This window comes from Musca domestica, unplaced genomic scaffold, assembly GCF_030504385.1.
Source record: "Musca domestica strain aabys unplaced genomic scaffold, Musca_domestica.polishedcontigs.V.1.1 4, whole genome shotgun sequence".
Taxonomy (NCBI): domain Eukaryota; kingdom Metazoa; phylum Arthropoda; class Insecta; order Diptera; family Muscidae; genus Musca; species Musca domestica.
In genome coordinates this window covers 16695499-16717513 of record NW_026712328.1, presented here as the reverse complement: position 1 = coordinate 16717513, position 22015 = coordinate 16695499, and the positions used below count along the sequence as shown (strand labels likewise).

At 36.5% G+C, this 22015-nt stretch overlaps 1 protein-coding gene across 3 annotated transcripts in view; it reads right to left on the bottom strand.

The window, feature by feature from the left end:
- LOC101895136 (uncharacterized) overlaps positions 1 to 22015 on the bottom strand; it is a 208830-nt gene that overhangs the window by 52629 nt on the left and 134186 nt on the right. For all 3 annotated transcript variants that reach the window (XM_059126609.1, XM_059126610.1, XM_005181261.4), the window contains exons 2-7: positions 8300 to 8412; positions 7688 to 8235; positions 5998 to 7626; positions 5784 to 5916; positions 5283 to 5536; positions 2159 to 2273 (exon numbers count right to left, since the gene is read on the bottom strand). In XM_059126609.1, the coding sequence (XP_058982592.1) occupies positions 2159 to 2273; positions 5283 to 5536; positions 5784 to 5916; positions 5998 to 7626; positions 7688 to 8235; positions 8300 to 8412 (2792 nt within the window). The remainder of the gene's footprint in view (positions 1 to 2158; positions 2274 to 5282; positions 5537 to 5783; positions 5917 to 5997; positions 7627 to 7687; positions 8236 to 8299; positions 8413 to 22015) is intronic.

Sequence of the window (22015 nt, the reverse complement as noted above, 5' to 3'; positions counted from 1 at the left end):
CTCAATTCGTTCGAAAGATTACAACAGACAGACAGACACACAGACGGACATGGCTAAATCGTCTTAGAATTTTACGCTGATCAAGAATATATGTACTTTTTTGGATCTAAGATCATTATTTCGTTGAGTTACAAACGGAATGACAAAATGAATATACCCTCCATAGTATGGTGGAGGGTATAAAAATCGCGTATGCAGGTCTTCGTCTTCTTATAGCTCCTGTATAACGATAAAAGGTATTTTGATTATTCCGTATAACGGTATTTTGATTATTTTAGCGGTATTATTCGCCAGAATTGTTTTAAATTTCGTAATTGAAGTTCGTAGTGGGTACTACAGCCTATCACAAAAAAATACTTATGAAAGAGCACGTCTTCATAAAGCCACCATATAAGAGGTATAATCTGAATTTTTTACTACGGAATGTGAGGAATGATGCTGAACTCAGCTGTTTTTCAGTTGTTTAAAAAACTCCTATTTTCTATGAGAAGTTACAACCGTTATTTATGTCTCATAAAAATGAAGTAAAACAAAAAAATATTATCTTTCAGGTAGATATTTAGAATGCTTTGGGAATTTCAAAATAAAATCTCAACAATTATATTTTACACAATTTTTTTCCTTAAGCAGTGAGCTTATGAACTACTTTATAAAATATATTTTAACTGCCTAGCCTCTAGTTACACATTTTGGGTAAGAGTAAATTTTCTCAAGACTAATTAATTAGATCGAACGTTACAATGCATTGTGATAATATCGAATACCATTTAACCCAATGGCATAAATGTCACAAATTTTTGGCAAATATGCATGACTCTCTTTAATAATAGATTTCACAAATATAAGTTTGTTGTATGACTTAAGCAGTTTTATTATTAGCAAAAGGAAATCTTCTTAAGCTAATGGATGTTTATCATACCCCGCCTAGTTATGGTCGAATGTGTTATCTAAGAAATGTGTTATTGTTTTGTCGACATAAGGGATTGTGCACCGTTGTCTCAACAACGACAAATGTGCTGTCAGAACATTCAATCGACTTCATAATCTCAGTTAATAATGTAAATAATCCTTCTCAAAAATTGTGCCAAAAGTCTGAAGCTCTTGCATCGCAAACAATGCAGTAGAGCAGCGGCAACCACGTAAAGTGGATTTTAGCTAATTACATCAATTTATAATATTAAATAGCACATTGTTTGGTATTGCACTTTTGTGATAACTGGTAGCTTAAAACTTAGAAATTAAACAAGGGGCCGCCATAAAAATGAAAAGCTTGATAATTTAAATATTCTATACTTTGGGGAATTCAATAAAGTAACAACAGAGAAAATAAACTTTCTTCGGAATTTTTTGACAAGATTTTTTCTCGATGATAAAATATTTCGAATTTGGTACAAAAGTCCATTCATCAGTATAATGAATAAAATACAACTAAATATTCCCAAAGAGTTTTCGTACATTTGTTTGTACATATAAGTTTCCATAAAGATCCATGTTTTCCCAGCAGTACCTCCAGATATTCTGTATTCTGATAATTTTAGCCCCATTTTCCAACCGAACTGTTTCCATAGTGATATTTAAAGTTCGTAATGGGTATCATCTCATACGACAGAAAGTTGTCAAAACAAATTCTTGTTTTGGTATAGTCCTCATATAAAGGAAACTCCAGATATTTCGTATTTAAATATATATTTGTTGGAAATGGTATTTGACATTTAACATTTAAAAGATATCATATATAAAATTTTAAATGCATAAACTTTTAAAAATCCTTCCCATAAAATAATAAATTGCTCCATGCTTACAACGTACTGAACATCAAATATAATTTGTACAATATACCATATCGCCTAAAGGTATGCAACATTTTTGTAACATATTTATTAAAGCCCATTGTTATAAACCAACTTCTAATTTACTCTATTTTTATCAGTTCGCAGAGAATACAAATTTATATATATAACAACTACATATACAAATTATCTAAGTCATTTGATTTAATTATATTGATATTATAAAATATTAGTAAAATTTTAGTCAAATTAAATGGAAAGCCACACAACACCACAAAGATGTTATATACGAACAAAAGTACCACAACCTCACGATAGTATTATATATACGATTAACTGCTTAGTAAGGTCTATTGAAGTGTACATACCTTCTTCAGCTGCTTTCTTTTCTTGGCGTCGTTGAAGCACCACTTTCTTGAAAATAACTGCCGCTGCTTCGACAGCATTTTGAATTTCCTGTTCACCCAATGTGGTTGTATGGGTCTGAAATGAAATAAGATAGTTATTAATATTTTTAAATGATTTTTTTCGTTAAGTGTGCTGGAAGTAATGTTTTGATTTGGCTGACGGAAAAATAATAATATAAAATAATAAATAACAAGCGTTCAGTGACGTTCGGCATCGTTATTTAGTTATAACCATGGTGCAATAAAAACAAGGTAGGCTAAGTTAGAAAAAGTTGCCAGTAAAGAGGCCTACTTGTATGGATTGTAATGTCAGAATTACTATCTAATTAAATGCAACAAGTTGTTTTGTATCAAATAAATAACACAACTTGTTGCACCTATTTTGAAGAAATAAACAAAATACGCAGAGATCGAATGAAAGGTCAAAATTTTTATTAAATCATGTTCTATGTATCTCTAAGAATTTACTACGCCACAAAAGTGTAAATTTTGGATAATTCTGTTATTTTTTCATAAAACCACAAAGTGGGTGAGGCCGTTATATGGGTGTTATACGAAAACGAGAACCTATATAGACAATTTACTTTAAAATTGTTACTTCAATTACGTCAAAAATTGTCATCTACCAAGTCTTCGTAAATACCAAATTCAAAACAATTTCATGGGTAAATGTGACTTGGATTATCAAATAACGAATATCGGTTGGTACCGTTATATGTGCGCCATAGGAAAACGTGGACCTATACATGTTCTGCCACCAGAGCTAGAACCCATTACGAACTACAAATGCCAATTTTTGGACAAATCCGTAAAAAATGGCTAAACCCATCGAAATACCGAATATGGGGAGGTACCGTTATATGGGGGCTATACGAAAACGTGGACCAATGTATCTCATTTACCAAGACACAAAACAAATTGTTGTGGCAAATTTTGGAGCTCTCGTTAAAAATTGTGGGCTGCATCGTGATTTCAACAGACAGACGGACATCGTTAAATCGTCTTAGAATTTTAAGCTGATTATGAATATATACTTTATGGGGTCTACGATGAATATTTAGGGAAAGTTAATATAACCTCCTTTTTAAGATGGAGGACATAATAAAAAATAAAATATAAAATCGATTGGTATCAGAGCCCTACCTTGATTTTATTGTACATGGTTATAACTAGCAAACAACTATTTCTAAATTCAAAAATTCTCACCGTCTAGTAATGACATTTTTGAAAACAACAAACAGTGATTTAATGTCAATATTTGAGGATAGAAAGCAAGAATTATAAAATTTGATATTTATCATTGACTTATAAAATATTTTTTTATTAAATGGTACATTTTGCAGCAAAAAAAAAACCAAATCAAAATCAATGTGGCTAAACACTCAAATTTGCATGGAATCACTTCTGGTATGCAGATATCATAAAATGCAACATGCGAGAGAAAATTTATATTAAAAAAGTACTCTATATAAAAAGCATTAAGTACTAAATGGTATAAAATTTCCAAAGTATACTAAAATGTGATTCTGAAGCCAAAGTTCTGTACTTTCAATGCAGAACATGAGATAACGTGAAGTTTTTAAAATTTGGTACTAAATATTGTAGTGAAATTTGGAATATCAATTTTTTCTGCGGGGTAAACGCGTTTTGCAAATTCTATTTAGAAAAAAGTTTTGGGTACTAAAAAGGTGGGCTGATCTAGAATTCTAAAATTTGGTATTTAACTTGGATTTTTGGAAAAATTCTTCTTGGTAATGAAAAGTGCTAAAAGTTACGAAATGGTGAAACATTGTTATTAAGCAATGAGTAACAGCTAGGACTTTCAAATTAAGCATGAGAGTCACTCTTGGTATATGGAATTGTTTAATATTCCTACTTTACAGTTGAAAGGCACAGGATTGTAGTGGCAGTTGCAGGACGTTATTATTGAGCGATCAGTGGGAGTTCAGTAATAGGTTTGAGATAAGGTGGAGTTTTCGAAAAACATGATGAACGCATTGAGGTAGAAGGCTAAAATTTTGCACACATGCCTCGTTTACCAGCAGGCAGGTTAAGTATAGCCTCCATATAACTGTACCTCCCGATATTCGGTATTTTCATGATTTTAGTGACATTATTTATCGGAATTATTTTAAATTTCGTAATTGAAGTTCGTAATGGGTATTACAGCCTATGGCAAATATTTGTGTATGCAGGTCTACGTCCCCCCATATAACGGTACCTCCCTATATGTAGTATTTTTATGATTTCAGCAATATTATTCACCGGAATCGTTTCAAGTTTCCTATTGCGAGATCTTACTGGTTACTACAATCTATGGAAAAACAATTTGTATGCACGTTTACGTCTTCGTATAGACTCTATTTAACGGTACCTCCCGATATTCGGTATTTTCATGACTTAGCGACATTGTTTAACGGAATGAAAAGCTCATCTTCGAGCTTGACCTGCCTGGTGGAGGGTATAAAAACGGTATATTTTTATCTGCAGGAACAGATTTTGTTTCTTTAATCGATGGAGGCTTAAATCAAAATAGAAGGATTCATGTCACGTAAATCTTATTCATAAATGAAGTGAATATTGTTTGACAGGTATACGCTATGGAAATGAGAGATCGAGGTCGAGTGGATTTCGTTAATCTAAACGTATTGTGAGCTAAAGCGTAATCCGGAAGAAATCATAGTCTTTGTCCAATTTTCTACCCATCTTTTGAAATACTTGATTATCGTACCATTTTGCATAAGTGTTGCATATCTTAAGGCTTTTGCAGACATTTTACTTGTGAACTACACCAAGCCACTCAACAGGAGAACATTTGCAATTTAATTTACTCAGCCTAGGTTGGGGAAAAAATAAAGTTTTTTCTTATTCTCAAAGTCACCAACTTTTTAACCAAGTTCCTATCATTATGCAAAATGTGACCCTAAATCTTGACATTTACCGAAATACAAAACGACAATGCCATTATGTAAATGTAGTCCAATAAATGTCTAAGGACAGCATAATGAGATGCAACAAGGCGACAATTATAGAGTTTCTGCAATCTCTCGTCCTTTTACGGTTTTCATGATTTGGGTGTTCTTACCTTTGTCAGTTGAGCTTGGCCTTCTGTTTTGTCATTGTTTGCTTCCTGTGTTTCTCCTCGGGGAGATTTGCTTCTTTGTTGTTCTTGTTGCTGTGCATCGTCCTTGTTGGACTCTTTATGGGGTTCTTGTTTGTTGCCACCAGCATCGAGATTGTAATCTTTCATTTGTTGCTTGTCGTCGTTTTGATTTCTATTCGGTTTCGTAGTTGATTCGGAATGTTTTCTTTCGTTTATGTGGGATTTTGAAATGCCGGCTGAAAGAAGACAATTTTTTGAGAAAAAAAATGTTGTTTAAGAAATGAATTATTTAAGGAAATGCTTGATATTTTGTGGTACTAGTTTAATTGTCGCGGTACTAGTTTCATTTGCCACTGTCATAAATGTTCCTTATCGAGCCAATATTGTACACGAAATCTAAGAGCAATTGTAACCTCCAGTCTCGCTTTAGACCCTCGACGTCTACCACAATTTCTTAGATATTTTTTCACGGTTTCAACTTACCTTCATCGACGTCGACTCCTTTACTGTTGCGTCTACGCGGTGTTGGTATTTTTGTCATGGGTCTTGATTTGTCGAGAATATCGGCTAATGGTTTTGGACTCGGTATTTTGGTAGGTTCCACCTTTTTAGTTGCCTATTAAACGAAAATAAATAAAATAAATTATTTATTAAACTTAGTTTCGCACAAAATTTATTTAAACTCCTCTCCCCTTACCTGGGTCTCCTTTTCGGGATGTGACAGAGAGCGGCGTGTAACTGGTTTGGGCACATTTGATTTATTTGCTCCCGAATCTTCGGATATTGAACGCATTTGCTCCGGTTTTGGTCTTTCACTAGATTTAGTTTCCACTGCTGCGGCTGCTTCCGTTGCACCTGTAGCCGGCTCATTAGGTGGTGACATACCCGGACTTTGAGAGGGTAGTACATTTAACGAAGCCACTTGAGCGAATTCCTCCTGTTGGGCTTGCAAATCTCTCGACTGACGTCGACGCAATCGATTGTGCATGAGTGGAGTCCGCGGCAATGCACCACCCCCAGATGAACCTCCTGCTGGTCCTCCTATTCCTACTCCCAGAACTCCATTTCCACCTAAATTGGCACCGAAAGCATGCTGTCCGAGGGCCATATTTGTATAGCCACTGTAACCTTGATCGGGAACCAAAACATTTTCGGCGCTGTGCACAATTGGCCTCTGGTAACCCTGATAGCTGCCATCGTCCGAACCATCATTGTAAATGATACGAGGTTCACTACTAAACCCACTGTTGTAGTTCTTCTCATACTGCACCTCGTCCACTTCAAGGAAGCTACTAGTGCTGTCACCAAAATAGTCCACATACTCGGGGCGATTGTCGTCTTCCTCGGTGACATTTTGGAATTGATGGAATTGTTGTTTGGCTTCGCCGAATGTGCGTGTGTGTCCGTCGCCGGGCATATGGCCAACTCCCGACCCGGGTTGATCCTTCAGACAATCTTGTCTGACCAAACGACTGGGTGAGCGACTCATGGAGCGCGAACTGGCGGTGGGTATTTCGGGCAACAGACGACGCGACTCGGGATGATGTGACTTGGTGATGGAGTACTCTTCATTGCTGTGACTGCGCACCTTTATCATTTTCGAGTGGTCGCGGGAGTGGTGGATATTTACACTCTGACTACTGGAATAGTGTTCCGCCGTCGTGCTAACCGGTATCTCGGCCACACCAACGGCTGGCACATTTTGTTGGGATAAAAACTGACGAGGATTCTGAACATTCGGGAAAAGGAAGTTCTGTTTCTGTCTCGGCGAAATGGGTAAGAATTTGTTCTGTGATCCGGAATTGGCAGCCTGAACTGTTAAGGAGTTGCTGCTGGTAAACGATTCCGGGTTGGGCAGAGTTTGTTGGCGCATGAATTCCGGTGAACGTCGGTACTGTGGAGAAGTCTGACGTTTTGGCGGTGATGTGGGCAGCAGTTTGACATGTTGCTCGGGATTGGGCAGAGTGGCTTGGCGCATCATGCGTGGTTTCGGCATACTGGGGCCACTGTATTCCAAATCTTCGGCCAGTGGTTGGTTCGGTTGTGCCGGCTGTGGTTGATCATACTGATTGAAGTTTCCGGTGGAGGGCAATATTTTGCCCCGATGCATGGGTGAGGGGTAGGATGAGGTTGCAGTGGTGACCGCTGCTGCTGGGGCAGGTGGTTCCATGATGTTACAGGGAAATGAGGTTTGACGTATAAACGGCGGATAGCGTTGTTCGCCCGGAGAGCGTTCTGGTGAGCGGCTGTAACCGCGATTCGGTGAGGTTGACATGTACATTGGTGGTTGACATGGATTTGCGGGTAGGGTTGATTGTCGGCGCACCTAGTAGCGAGGAGGAACGAATTGTTATCGTGTTCGTTTGTATGATTTCGATAGAGCTTACCTGTAAACGGTGATGCGTAGGGGTTACTTGGCCCGATGAAATTGCTTGTTGCTGCTGCTGTTGTTGCAGTTGTTGTGCGTAGTTATCACAATCGCTTGTCTCAATGTTAATAATGTCGTCACTATTGTAGGCGCTGGGATAAAGGGGACCCTTTTGCATCTGATGTGGTGATGTCGGGGCAGTCAGGTTGACACTGTTATAGTTTTCCAGATTGCTTCCACTGCCAGATAGATTCTGTTCGTTATTGGGCAAAGTTGTGGGCAGAGTCGACTGACGTAAGACACGACGTTGAGGGTTCACGTGATAGCCTGGAGCGATATTGCTGTGGCTAACACCGACACCAGCTATGGTAATGGCACTGCCCGTATTGTAATTCACAATGGGGTGACTGCGTATTGACTGGGGAAGATTGTGGTGCTGATGATGGCGTACATCTAAAGTGGGATAGCTGCCGGCCGATTGGGCCTCAATGAGATTCTGTTGTTGGGGATAGAGGTTATCGGCTACTGGATTTTGAGCGTTTGGATTATTGGGATCGTCCTCGGGATCTGTAATGACACACACAATGGACATTGCATTCTGATGTTACTTCCGGAATAGTAAACGACTTACTTGATATGGTCCAAGAACGTCGTATACTTTTGCGTAAAACGTCACTAGTGGCCAAATGATCGACAGCACCACATGAACCTTTTAGCCAGTCTCCGCTAGATGCTTGAATTTCCCTGCAAGCGGAAAAACAATTGCATTTGAATATGAGAAATGAAAACATTTTCGAAAAAAAAAATTAAAAAACTAAAATCGCAAATGAGCAAAACGACAGCTCTGCTGGAAGAGATGCGTCTGCTATGGAATCCGAATGTCAAATGACTGCCAACATGAAATCATGCGAGAAATAATCAAATCGTCAAAACCATCACACATCCGCTGAAATTTCCATACACATCCACCGTACACACAGATGCACAATGACTACATCCATATTAACCAACCCATGTTGTGATGAGTTTGGCTTAAATGAACTTTAAGCCACCGTTAGCAAACAATGTTCAATGTTGTTAGCAAGTGATCAAAGTTATAACACACACCAACACACGCACTTACATACATACACAGAGAGAGAATGATTTGGGCACATAAAAGGCATGCAACACAAGTCACACTAAAAACAACATCAGGCAGCTGCCAGCCAATCAGTCACCACAGTGATTACCACAATTATTGATGGCGAACGAAGAACTCCCATATCCCGTGTGATATAGTCAAGTACCCGTCTCTGCAGCTATGTATGTGTTCCATTCAATTAAAGACAATTTTTGTTCAATCATTCCGGAGAGCCACCTTAAAACGCCTTCTCATAACTAAAAACAACTTCAATTCTACGCATTTATCAAGAATTGAATTTGAATTTCCTAGCCAATGTCGAATCATATTTCTATTCAGCACATATGGGAGGGCATCATCGACGTCTGGGGACGCCAACACTATAAGGGTGACAATATGCATATGAAAACAGAAAGAGCATTTTGCTGTTGCTGTCGTTTCCACAGCTTCAATACAAAGTCCGCCCCCGAACAAATCTCATTCTAAATAATTGCAGTTGTATGGAGTTAATCCAAATATGGCAATTTTTTTTATTGCCACAGCACCGCACCGAACTCGGATGCTGTGACTGTAGAATATTGTCTTTCTTCTACTGACAACACATTAGTAAATTAGCTAATTTTTTAAAACACATGGCCACCCACAATAGTTAATAGAAAAATATTGAGAATAGTGGAGGGTAAGACATTTTTTCTTAAATTCATTAAGGTGTTAGGAGATGTTTATTTTTATGGAAGAAGCCAACATGCAAATAATCCAAGCTAATAGAATACCCAATCAGTAAAGCGTCAAAGTTGATATTTTTTTGCTTGAAAGTTATATGTAAGTGTTTAAAAAGTACCAAAAGGTATAATTAAAAATATGTACAGAAATTCGTATTCAAGGGTAAGAATGGGAACTTAATACTATGGTCTTGCATTTGACAATTTTACAATAACAGGAGGTAGAATAAAGCTATTTCTTAAATCCATTTCTTCCTTTTGGCCTCCTTATCCTGTCAAAAATATAAGCAGTCTGTATCTGAATGTGTGTATTGTTTTCAATGTAAAGAAAACATTTTAAAATTATTACAAAATCAGTCAAAGAAAAATCCATAATTTCGACGTGAATCGGGAATTGATTTCGCAATTTTGGACATAAACGCTATTTTCAATTTTGCCGAAAATACCAATATCTTATCCAAAGTTTTGATGGTTTTTGTGGATTTAATATGCCAATTCAATACGTCAAATATATCCTCATAAAGGATAAAATAACATTTACCTTCTATCTTGGATTTAATTTTGTTGAGAATCATTTCTTTCAATTTAAAAAAAATTGTGGAAAAAATTGTTGTTATATTACCAAAACCAATTATTGTACGCTTTAAATTAATATTTGACACAAGTTGAATTTTTCCTTTATTTGTCGAAGTTAAACTACCTTTTTGATTGTGCCAAAGTTTACCCATTATAAAGAAAAAATGTGTACGAAATGTGTTTCTGTACTAAAAGATAATGAAAGATAAAAGTGTATGGATAACTTTTTTTGAAAGCATGATTTTATTTTTTATGCATTATTGGGTCTCAAACCGGAAGTTTTGACTGGCCAGACAGTGGACAACGTCTTCACGATTGCGCCAATAAAAGAATGGAATACAGGATGAGATGAAAAACCTGCAATCAATTTTAGACTGCTGTCATTTCTAAGCCACTCGTCCGACAGCTGTTCAAATTATTATTATATTATTCACAAGCGTACAAAAGCATTTTGGTGATAATTTTCCAGAAAAAAAGTTATTCGTGATGGAATTTAAGCGTGACAGTGTGATTTATGTTTGGCTAGAAAACCACAAGTGGCTATCGTTACCGAGATACTGGCAGCGTAGCCCGACATCAAGGAAGAGGACGGAAGAAAACAGCAACATCAGCAGAAATGGTTCGAAAAGTAAAGAAGCGAAAAATGGTAAATATTAAAAAAATGAGCTCGGGGTAAAGCCATTGAAATTCCTCAACAGAAAGGAAATAGACTTGAAAGAGCTAAAGAGTTGCTTCGCTTGGGCGAAAGTGGTGAACTGCCGAATTTGGTTTTCTCCGATGAGAAAACATTCGTTGACCAGCAGTTTTCAAACAAACAAGATGATCGTGTTTACTTGCCAAAGAAGTCAGTTGAAAATGTGCACCTTCGGTTGGCCACCAGAACTCAAGCGCCGGCCATGGCGTTAATCGTATTAATCGACCGGAGCATCAGAATAAATGCCGAATATTATCGCGGAAATATTCTGGAGGGTGTATTAAAGCCTTGGGTACGCAAACATTTTGACCGCAGAACTTGGACATTCCAACAGGACCATCGCACTCAGCACGCGCCACTCAAGTATGGTTACAAAATGAGGTTCCTCGCGGCATTTCCAGCTCACAATGGCCACCAAAATCTCCGGATACCAATCCGTTGGACTAGCAAACCATGAACACACAAGTATAATTTATCCCACTCGTAAAAACGGTATATATTAGTTTAAAGTCAAATGGGTTGATTATTTATTGTAGCTAAAATCATGAAAATACATAAAATCGGAGATTTATGCACTGAGGTCGCGGGTGGTCGCAGCTGAAATAGTGAATCTGCCTGTATGTGGAAGTACCAAAACAACGCGAGATCTTTTTAGATACTGCATTTGAAAACCCCCTAATTAAAAATAGACACTATAAATCCGTTTACTTTATAGAAAATAATTCACACTTTTATGTCTCAAGCTTTACTTTATCGGATAACAAAATAGCCATTAAAAAAATTCCAAAATTCTATTTCTTTTTATAGTGAGTACATTTTCAACGAAAAAGAACAATATAAAAATATTAGGAGTGTAGTATTGAAGTGTAAAAGTATTGGGATTAAAAAAATGACACCAATCTATTTACCGTAAAATTACGAATATAACCAAGAATCATTATATGGGGCTATACGAAGACCTAGACCTGTCATGAGAGGTGGTACCCATTACGAACTCCAAATGGTGATTTAAAACAATTTATTTGAAAAATATGATACAAATCATTCATATACCGAATATTCAGATGTATGGGGCCTATTTGCAAGAATGTTTCTTACATATACGGAACACAAACTGTCAATTTCAAATTCGGTCGAAAACTATGACAAAAAAAAAAACATCCGAAACACCTGAAATATGTGGGCTATATAAAAACTAGGTACACGTTTTGGCCAATTTTCAATATCAATATCATTCTACGTACCTAAAAAAACTGAATAGAATATTTTGAACCAACTTCATTTCGTTCAAGAACTCAAATTATTTCCACAGGCTTCTGTTCGGATGGAAAGACGGGCGGACATGGCTAAATCGACATAGAATTATATGCTGATCAAGACTTTGTGGAGTTATAAACGGAATGACGAACATAATATACCCTACCATAGTGGTGGAGGGCATACAAATTGTAATAACCGATTCCATTCAAAACTAAAAAACCGCCATTTGGTACATATTTCGTACAAAAAATCCAAAATTCATATACAAATTTACAAATGAACGACAATTACAATGTTGTTACTGCCAATGTTGGTTGCGTACATACATATGACTGTATTTAGATGCAAACGGTATTTGGTAAGACCGAGCTTCTCCAAACTAGACAAAAACATTTGCTTCAAGTTACACCTTATTTTGAAATCTAATGAAGCATCTGTACTTGACACCTGCTATCATTCGGCCCTGAACTTTATGGGTGGGAATTTGAGACGATGACTGAAAGCTTGATTTGACTTGTTGCGAATATAAATACGTATGTGTGTACATAAATGTGTTTCATGTTGGGCACGTGTTACGAAAAATTGACTGTAGGAGATGGTATTAACAACATAACAATAATAATAATAGTAGTACGAAATACAATATTTAAAATATTAATGTAATTAATGTTTTATATGAAACTTTAATACTTTTGTTAGTTAATGTAGTACATACACATTTATACATAAGTTTGAATTAACCCACGAAAAGCTCGGTAACTATATTAGCTGAAATAACCCATTAAAACGCAAGGAAAAAACTTTTAAGTTCTAAAAATAAAATATAAAACAATTTCTAGCGTCAAACTCTTCTTATAATAATAACTTTGAAGGTTGATTTGTGGGTAGTTACATATGTCCAAAGTTGTTCATTATTTAGTAATGACAATTTTTCTTGGGAATTAATATTCATAACAGTGGCTAATAAGATAGCTAGTTCAACCTCCAATCGGGAAAACCAAAAATTTAAAAAAAATGAACTTGGATTTAAACTCAAATTCAACTCTAATGTTCTAAAAACAAGTTAAAAAGTATCAGTCGGTATTGCCGCCAGAGATATACCCTCAGCCTATGTTCGATTATATAAATATATTTTGACTAGTGTTAAGGTTATTCAAACGTTTGACCCTTTATGGAGCAGATCCCGAAGGAATGGGCCAATATTACCCATTTCCTATCGGACCCAAAATATGATATAAATATTTCGACAGATGTGCCAAGTCTAAATGGAATCGGATGTTAATTTGGCGATTTATGAGCTTCATGGGTACTCAAAATTTCAATATTTTGTGGGGGAGGTACTTGATGGAGTGGACCGATATTGTCCATTTTCACACATGTCCTAGCACTGACGCAAATATTAGGATTCGCAAAGTCGGAGCAAATTCGGATTAGCCTTTCTCTTTCTGTGCAAAAAATTTGTTTTTTTTTTTTTGGAAATTTCGACCTTTTGTGGGGGAGGTACCAGAAGGACTGGGCCGATATTGTTCATCTTAACACAAGACCTTGGGTTAATATAAATATTGGGATGTGTGAAATTTGAAGACAGTCGGACTCTTACATAACATTTTATGAGAGTTGTAATTATTCAAAATTTTGACCATTTGTGGGGGAGGTACTTGATGGAGTGGACCGATATTGTCCATTTCCACACCTGCCCTAGCACTGACGCAAATATTAGGATTTGCAAAGTTGGAGCAAATTCGGATTATCCTTTCTCTTTCTGTGCAAAGAATATATTTTTTGAAAATTTCGACCTTTTGTGGGGGAGGTACCAGAAGGAGTGGACCGATATTGCCCATCTTCGAACTCGATCTAAGTTTGACAAAAATATTACGTTGTAGCCAATTTGGACCAAATCGGATACTCCCTTCGAGAGTTATCGTGCGCACCAGCCAGCCAGACAGACAGACAGACAGACGGACGGACGGACATCGCTAGATCGACTTCAAATGTTCGGATTTGGTCCAAAGAGATCTAGGGTCTAAAACCGTTATATCGACTAGGCACGTTTTGGCCGTATCAAATGATATATACCCTCTGTAGCCATATGGCTGAGGGTATAATAAAACGACTAATTGTTTATTGGCTCTTGGGGGCGACTTCGTGAGTATTTACTTTCTACAACATATCCTTTTTATACCCTACACAACATAGTGATAAGGATGTTATGTCTTGGTGCATTTGTTTGTGGCAAGGAGAAGGAAGCGAGATAGACTCATAGTTACTTTTGAGGATATTCAAAGAATCAGTTTCCGTCCGTCCGTACATGTATTCTTGTGAACAAAATGCAGGTCGCATTTATTATCCTATTCAGATGAAATATTGCAAATAATATTTTGTTTGGCCCAAGGACGAACCCTATTGAAATTGGTGATAATTGGGTCAGATTTAGATAAAGCTCCCATATATCTTCTACCGATTAATTAATTAAAAGTGCACCAAATGGCTAAAATGTGTCAAAATGACCTATATTTTGGTACATTCAAACGAATTCAGCCTAGAAGTAAGTAAAATAAATTTGGAGAAAATTTGGAAGCTTATGTGCCTCACATGCGTTATATGCACTCCAAAAGAATGATATTAATACCTCTGTCATTGTGCCTCAACTGGTTAATATCAGCCTAAATGGTCTGATTTTGGCAATTATGACTGAATTCAAACTATAAACCAGTACTAAAATTTTGGTATAAATAGGTTCAGATATACAGGGTTGCCCATATCCGACGGACCCATTTTTTTTTTTTTGGGCCCATTCCAATCGACGAGGCTTGTCCGCAGACAACATTCTTCGCGTCAATTGAATTTTGTACGGGAACAAATGCAAATCAATGCGAATAATCCGTTGTAAAGTGGACCGAGCCATGCCCAACTGCTGAGAACGGCGTTTTTGGGATGTTCTTGGGGACCTCTCAACACTGGCTCGTACGGCAGCGATATTCTCGGCCGATCGCCTTGGTCGACTTTTATATGGCCTCTTCGAATTAGAAAGAGCCTTACCAGTCGAAAATTTTTCGTATAAACGCTTAATGGTGTTCTTAGAAGGCGCACTTTTCACATTTTTTAATGTTTTAAAAGCACGTTGAGTTTTCACAATTGACTTCTTCTGTTGAATGTAAATTTCAACTATTTCAGAGCGATCGCGTGGCGTGTATTGGTTCATGGTAAAAATCTGCTTGGACTGACGCTTCAAACGCGGTATGTCATTAAGCGATGTTACATCTCTGTCAAAAGTTATGGCATTGCCAGATGGATCCGTCGAATATGGACGACCCTGTAGCTATAGCTCCCACATATATGTTGGGGTTTAAAGTCCCTCACAAGCGTAATATGCATTCCGCAACAATGATCTTTGGTACTAGATGTGAGATGCAGCCCTGAAATAAGTGTATCAAATTTTGTTAAGATTGGTTCAAATATGGATATAGCTCCCATATATCCTCAACCGATTTCAGGTTATTTGTGCACTAAATGACCAATATCTGTCCAAATGACATGAAATTTGGCGGTTCCGACAGAATTCAGCATAGGAGGAAGTAAAATCGGTTCAGATATAGCTTTGGCTCCCATACATATGTTTTATTCGATTTGGGGTCTTACGTCCCTCACATTCGTAATATGCACTCCAAAAGAATGATATTTTGTACCAGATATCTTATAAAGCTCGGAAATACCTTTGCAAAATTTTATCGTGATCGGCTAGGATTTGGATATAGCTCCCATATGTATCCTTAATCCGACTCTATGTTTATTGTGCAAATAATGGCTAATATCAGCCCAAATGGAGTGAATTTCGGAAGTTCGTTTCATTTTGTACAACTCGGCTCAGATGTATAGTATGGAGGGTATATTAAGTTTGTAACACCTCGAAATATACACTTTAGACCCCACAAAGTATATATATTCTTGATCAGCATAAAATTCTATGTCGATGCCCGTCGGTCTATCCGTCTGTGGAAATCACTCTCACTTCCTAACAAATTGAAGTAGGTGGATAAAATTTTACTCAAATGTATATTATGCCTGCAGGACTTTTGGTATTAAAAATATAAGTCCGCGTTTTGGTATAGCCCCCATATAATTATATAACAAATTTGGTAATTGATGTTCGTAATTGATGCTACAGCTTATGACAGGAGATTGTCTGTGCAGGTCCACGTCTACGTATAGCCCTCATATAACGGTACCTCTCGATATTCGTTTTTTTGATGATTTTAGCTACATTATTCACCGATTTTTTATGACAAAATGGCTTATGACAAAAGTTACCTATGCAGGCCCATGTCTTCGTATAGGCCCTAATATAACAGCTACATTTGGTATTTTTAAGATTTTAACAGAATTTTTGACGGATTTTATTGTTTTGAGGGTATTCAAAGTTCGGCCCGAACTTACAGCTTTTTCGCTTGTTTTAATATAATCCTTCTCCAAGTGATATCATTCACTCTATAGCAAACTACAACTGCTCTTAAGCCGAATGTGTATAGGTGGTATGATCTACTTAAAATAAATTCTTCTGTTGCGGAGATCTACTGAATATGGATAGTGGTGTAGGGTTATGATACCCCGTCTTTTGATTTTTCCTTACTGGTTTATTGTTGCCAAAATATATCTTATAATCTCCTTATTTGGTAATAAGATTTTTAGGTGGGTTCTCGTTTATTGACCTTATGTAAAGAAAATTATAAAATAGAAAGCATATACCATTGTCTATATATGAACTTTTCCCAGTCTTGTTATGTTGGAATCATAACCATTCCGTTTGCCATTTAACATTTGCCAATTCTGGGAAAAATTACTTTTTCCGTGAAAACTAACCAGCCAACAACCATCACCGTTCGGTGCATTCCAATCACCACATTCTGTCACTAAGTTTGTCAGTCGAACGGAGCTTTGAAAACAACAATGTAATCTCTTCTGTTTTGCATACAAATTGAACACTTTTTCCCCCGTAGTCAGGTGGAGGGCGGTTGATGGAGAAAACATTTAAATGTACAACGCCGCACACGTCTTAAACTCGTAACTCGATATTCAAATGTGACCATCGATAAGCAAACAAAACACATTATGCTGGGATATTAGAGTGGTTATGTGACAAATGTGACAAAATTAGCAAATTAGTTTTGAATTTCCAATACAATAGCCAAAAGATCAAAATGCGTTTGGCTGTAACTGCCACTAGCTAGGGTATTAGCACTGAAGGATGGATTCTGTTGAAACTACATTAAGGTGAATCCAAAAATCGTTGAAAGTACATATTTCAGTAACTTTAGTGTCCACAAAATGCATAACACACATTAAACTGCACATGATGACACTTGTTGGTTGTTGTTGATTTTGGTTGGCTGGCTGGCAGTGATGGCAGTACTCTCTCTCTCACCCAAGATATAGTTTTCCAATTTCATTTCAACATTTCTCGCTCGCATCTATGGCAAATGCCAAACAAATGGATGGCGTATGACGCTGAAATCGATACGTTCGTTGTTGTTGATGCATCCAACGAACACTTAAATATTGACAATAGTTTTCCCATGTTTTCTTTGAAAGAAAACACAACGGGAGAGTGAGAGTGACCATTGAAAATATTCAATTGGAAACTGAGCAAATTTAATGCCACAACACGCACCATCGCGCTCTGTACGACAATAAAAATACCATGTAAAATGGCAATGAAATGAAATTCCATTAAAAATGTATTGGACCGTTCCGTTCGGTCGGTCGGTCGGACGTTCGTGCGGTCGGCATGGAAGGTGAAAACAATCACTCGTTATTTGCCGTGAAACTGTCAACCAAATATCCCAAAACAAATTGAAATTGCAACGAACGGTTGGTCGGTCGATTGGTTGTCAATTGTTGACAGGTAACGGTCGGCAACGTAAAAAGTCATAAAACGTTTTAGGCCACACTTTTCAAATGGGACCTATACACAACACAAACAATGGATATTTCCAATCGAAGAATGTCTTTCAATCTGCGATCCATCTAAAGATTTGAATTGCTTTCATGTCGAGACAAAGGGAAAATGAAATGCTTTTCCTTGATGAGAGTGTCTTCTTTTACATCTAGAGCTGGAGGGAACAAACAGATTGTGAATTAATGAAAATTACCAAAAAAATATCGTGCATTCAATAAAAGATTCCAAAGGGAAGCCGTTCTATTGTTGAATATATCTATTATTTTTGTAAGAATACTTTTATATAAAGTAATAGTAGATCTTTAACACTAACAACTTAAAACTTTAAAAGCCTGTCCCTAGACTCATGAGAAATATCAGTCTTATTTGCTAAATAGAATATGGCTACCCCTTTTCCATCGTTCCCAATATTGTAATTATACCCTACTTCACAAGGTGGTGAGGGTATTATGTCTTTGTACATTTGTTTGTTACAGGCAAAAGGAAACGAGATAGACCCATAGTCCCTTTTGATGATCTGCATAGAATCACGTTCTGAGTCGATTTATGCATGTCCGTCCGTCTGTCCGTCCGTCCGTCAGTCTGTCCATGTATTTTTGTAAACAAAGTACAGGTCGCATTTATTGCAAGTTTCAGATGAAATTTTGCACAAATAATTTGTTTGACCCAAGGACGAATCTCCTATTGAAATTGGAGATGATCGGTCAAAATTTAGGTATAGCTCCTATATATATCTTCGTCCGATTTGCCTTATATTGTGCACCAAACGTGTAATGCACGTACGACCAAATTAAGCCTGGAAATAAGTGTACCAAATTTGATTAAGATCGGTTCAGATACAGCTATAGCTCCCATATATATTGTTCATCTATTGATTTGTTATTTTTATCCTCCGCAGCCGTAATATGCACTCTGTAACAACGATATTTGGGGAAATATATCAAATATAACTCAGAAATATCCTTGCTAAATTTTAACGAGATCGGTTAATATTTGGATATAGCTTCCATATATATCTTTGTTCCATTTGCATTTTATTGTGCACCAAACGTCTAATATTAGCCCATATGGAATGAAATTTGGCAAATTTGTTGAATTTGCCCAGCATAGCCGTAATATGGACTCCGTAGTAACGATATTTGGGGAAATATACCAAATACAGCTCTCATATATATCTATCCGCTTTCAAGTTAATTGTGCACCAAATGGATAATACAAGCACGAATTGAAAAGGCGTAAATGTCTAGGCGAATTTAGTAGAAATCGATTCACAGGAGGATATTCCTCCCATATATTAGTTCCTTTGGACTTTTAATTAGCACTATAATCATAGTTGGTATGATTTAATTCTCACAAATTCCCCATTAAAACTTTTATTTATGTGAAGCTCTACTAAATATGCAAAGCGGTGGTCATTGGTTTTCAAATGTTTTTGTTGTTTTTAAATTTTTTTAACAATTTTTTGATATATATCAAATGATATATAATGCAAGCCACACACGATACAACTGGTTGTACAACTTGGAGAGGATTTCATACGTGCTTATTTTTTTATAAGATTCTCGTCTAAACACACTCAAACATTAATAATTTTACAACTGCTAAAAAATGATCTTACAACTTCAAAACTTGGGCGCCATCCCACATCCAACTACTTTAAGAACCTATGAGAATGTGAATATCGAATAAATAAAATTGTTTTTAGCTTTGCAAAATCTTTCGAACGTTACATTACCACATCTTCCTTTCCGCCCTATTTGGACATTATATTAAGATTTTTGTGGGAAGTACCAGATGGGTTACTACAGGTTTCCAGTTTGACATTTTTCAAGATTTCTGTAAGCTGTGACATTTATTTTATTTGATTTGTAAATTTTAACTTTTTTCTATTTACTGGGGTAGATAAAAAAAACTGCAAAAAATTTCGGACTGCTGTCTTTTCAAAGCCACTGGTCCGACAGCTGTTAAAATTATTCCAGTGACAGCTCATTATTTTGTTTACAAGCGTACAAAAGCATTTTGGTGAATATTTTCCAGAAAAAAGTTATTCGTGATGAAATTCAAGCCTGATAGTGTGATTTCTTTATATTTGGCTGGAAACCCACAAGTGGCTATCGTTAAAGCACTCCACTCCCGACGTCAAGGAAGTGGACGGAAGAAAACAGCAACATCAGCAGAATTGATTCGAAAAGTAAAGAAGCGACTTGATCGAAACCCGCGTCGCAGTAGCCGAAAAATGGCTCGTGAGCTGAACAAAGCGCAATATTCCATTAGGCAAATATTGAAAAATGAGCTGGGTTAAAGCCATTGAAATTCAAAAAAGTGCAAGAACTTACACCGCAACAGAAAGAAAATAGACTTAAAAGAGCTAATGAGTTGCTTCGCTTGGCCGAAAGTGGTGAACTGCTGAATTTGGTTTTCTCCAATGAGAAAACATTCATTGTCCAGCAGTTTGTAAACAAACAAAATGATCGTGTTTACTTGCCAAAGAGGTCAGCTGAAAAAGTGCACCTTCGTTTGGCCACCAGAACTCAAGCGCCGGCCATGATGATGGTGTGAGCCGCCATAACAGCCGATGGTCGCTCTCCGCTGGTATTAATGGACCGTGGCATCAGAATAAATGCCGAATATTATCGCGAAAATATTCTGGATGGTGAATTAAAGCCTTGGCCGCAGGGGTAACTAAAGTACTAGAAAGAGTCGCCCTTTATATCTCATTCTTATACTGAATTAAATTTATGTAGTAATAGTTAAATATTTGAAATTATTCTAATTCACATTACATTCACATTTTGGCGTGCTGAAAAATTAATTTTCGGAAGAGAATTTCGAAGAAAAAATTACATTTGTCTCATTAAATCCCTTTCTTTTATAAAACTTTCCGTATCTGGAAATATACAATTAAAATTCTTAGGAACTTGAGATCAAAATATCCACTATGAGCCTATAATATTATATTAAAATCCAAATTTTAGATATTTCGGTGGTAAATTATTTTAAAAATCTTTAAAATATTGGGCGGTACATTTGTAAATTGCTTTATATAAATTTGGAAAAATATTGGAAAACGAAATGGCAAATAAAAAGTTCCAAAACACCCTCGACAGGGCGACTGTTACATGGAACCTATACCAAGGCTTGGTTCAATGTTGAGAGTCTTGTGCAAATTCTTTGGGAGGATTTGCCTAATGGTGATATCAAAGATATCAAAACGTTTAATTATAACACACTTATTGAGAACTCTAAATTCCGTTGGGTGATACTGTTATATTGGGTGGTACCATAACATGACGCGATTCCTAATTTTTGGTATGGTTCTACCCTTTAGAACACCAACTAATGGTTGAATTTTAATGAAAATTGTGGTCAAAACCCGCAAAATAATCTAAAATTGGTCCACAAAAACGTGGATTACTGTTTCCAACAGCCCTGTGCAAAGTCGTAGCTTTCTGTCCCAATTCGGACAGACATGCCGAAAGTCACTTAGAATTCCACGCAGACCAAAAATATATAAACTTTCGAAGAAATTAGCTCTATATTTCAAGATGAAGACGAAATATTGTCAACATTTGAGTTCAGCTATGAGTTTTGTCATATTCTGAGGCCTTTGGTTGAATCTATATAAAGTCGGTCAATAAGATTATCAGTAGTGGAATGGTAGTCGCTATGACCCACCGATAATTTTAACTTATTTTTTATAACAAAATTCTGGGCTTCAAAGTCGCCGATTTTTGTCGGTAACTCAAAAATTGAGTTTAAAAAACCCCAATACAGGTGGGTTTACTACCCGACCTGATTAGAATTTATTTTAACTTTTCATTTTTTTTTTTTTTTTTCAAAATATTCATTGCCAAAATTCCAAGTTCTTGTTTTCAATTATGACCCAGCGTTATGTCGCATTTTACATTTCGGAGTAGCAAAATCATACCATAATTATAATTAGTCCTGGAATTCGATACTTGACAAGCTGAAAATAATAAATGTCTTATTATCATTAATCAATAAACCAAAGAGCTGTG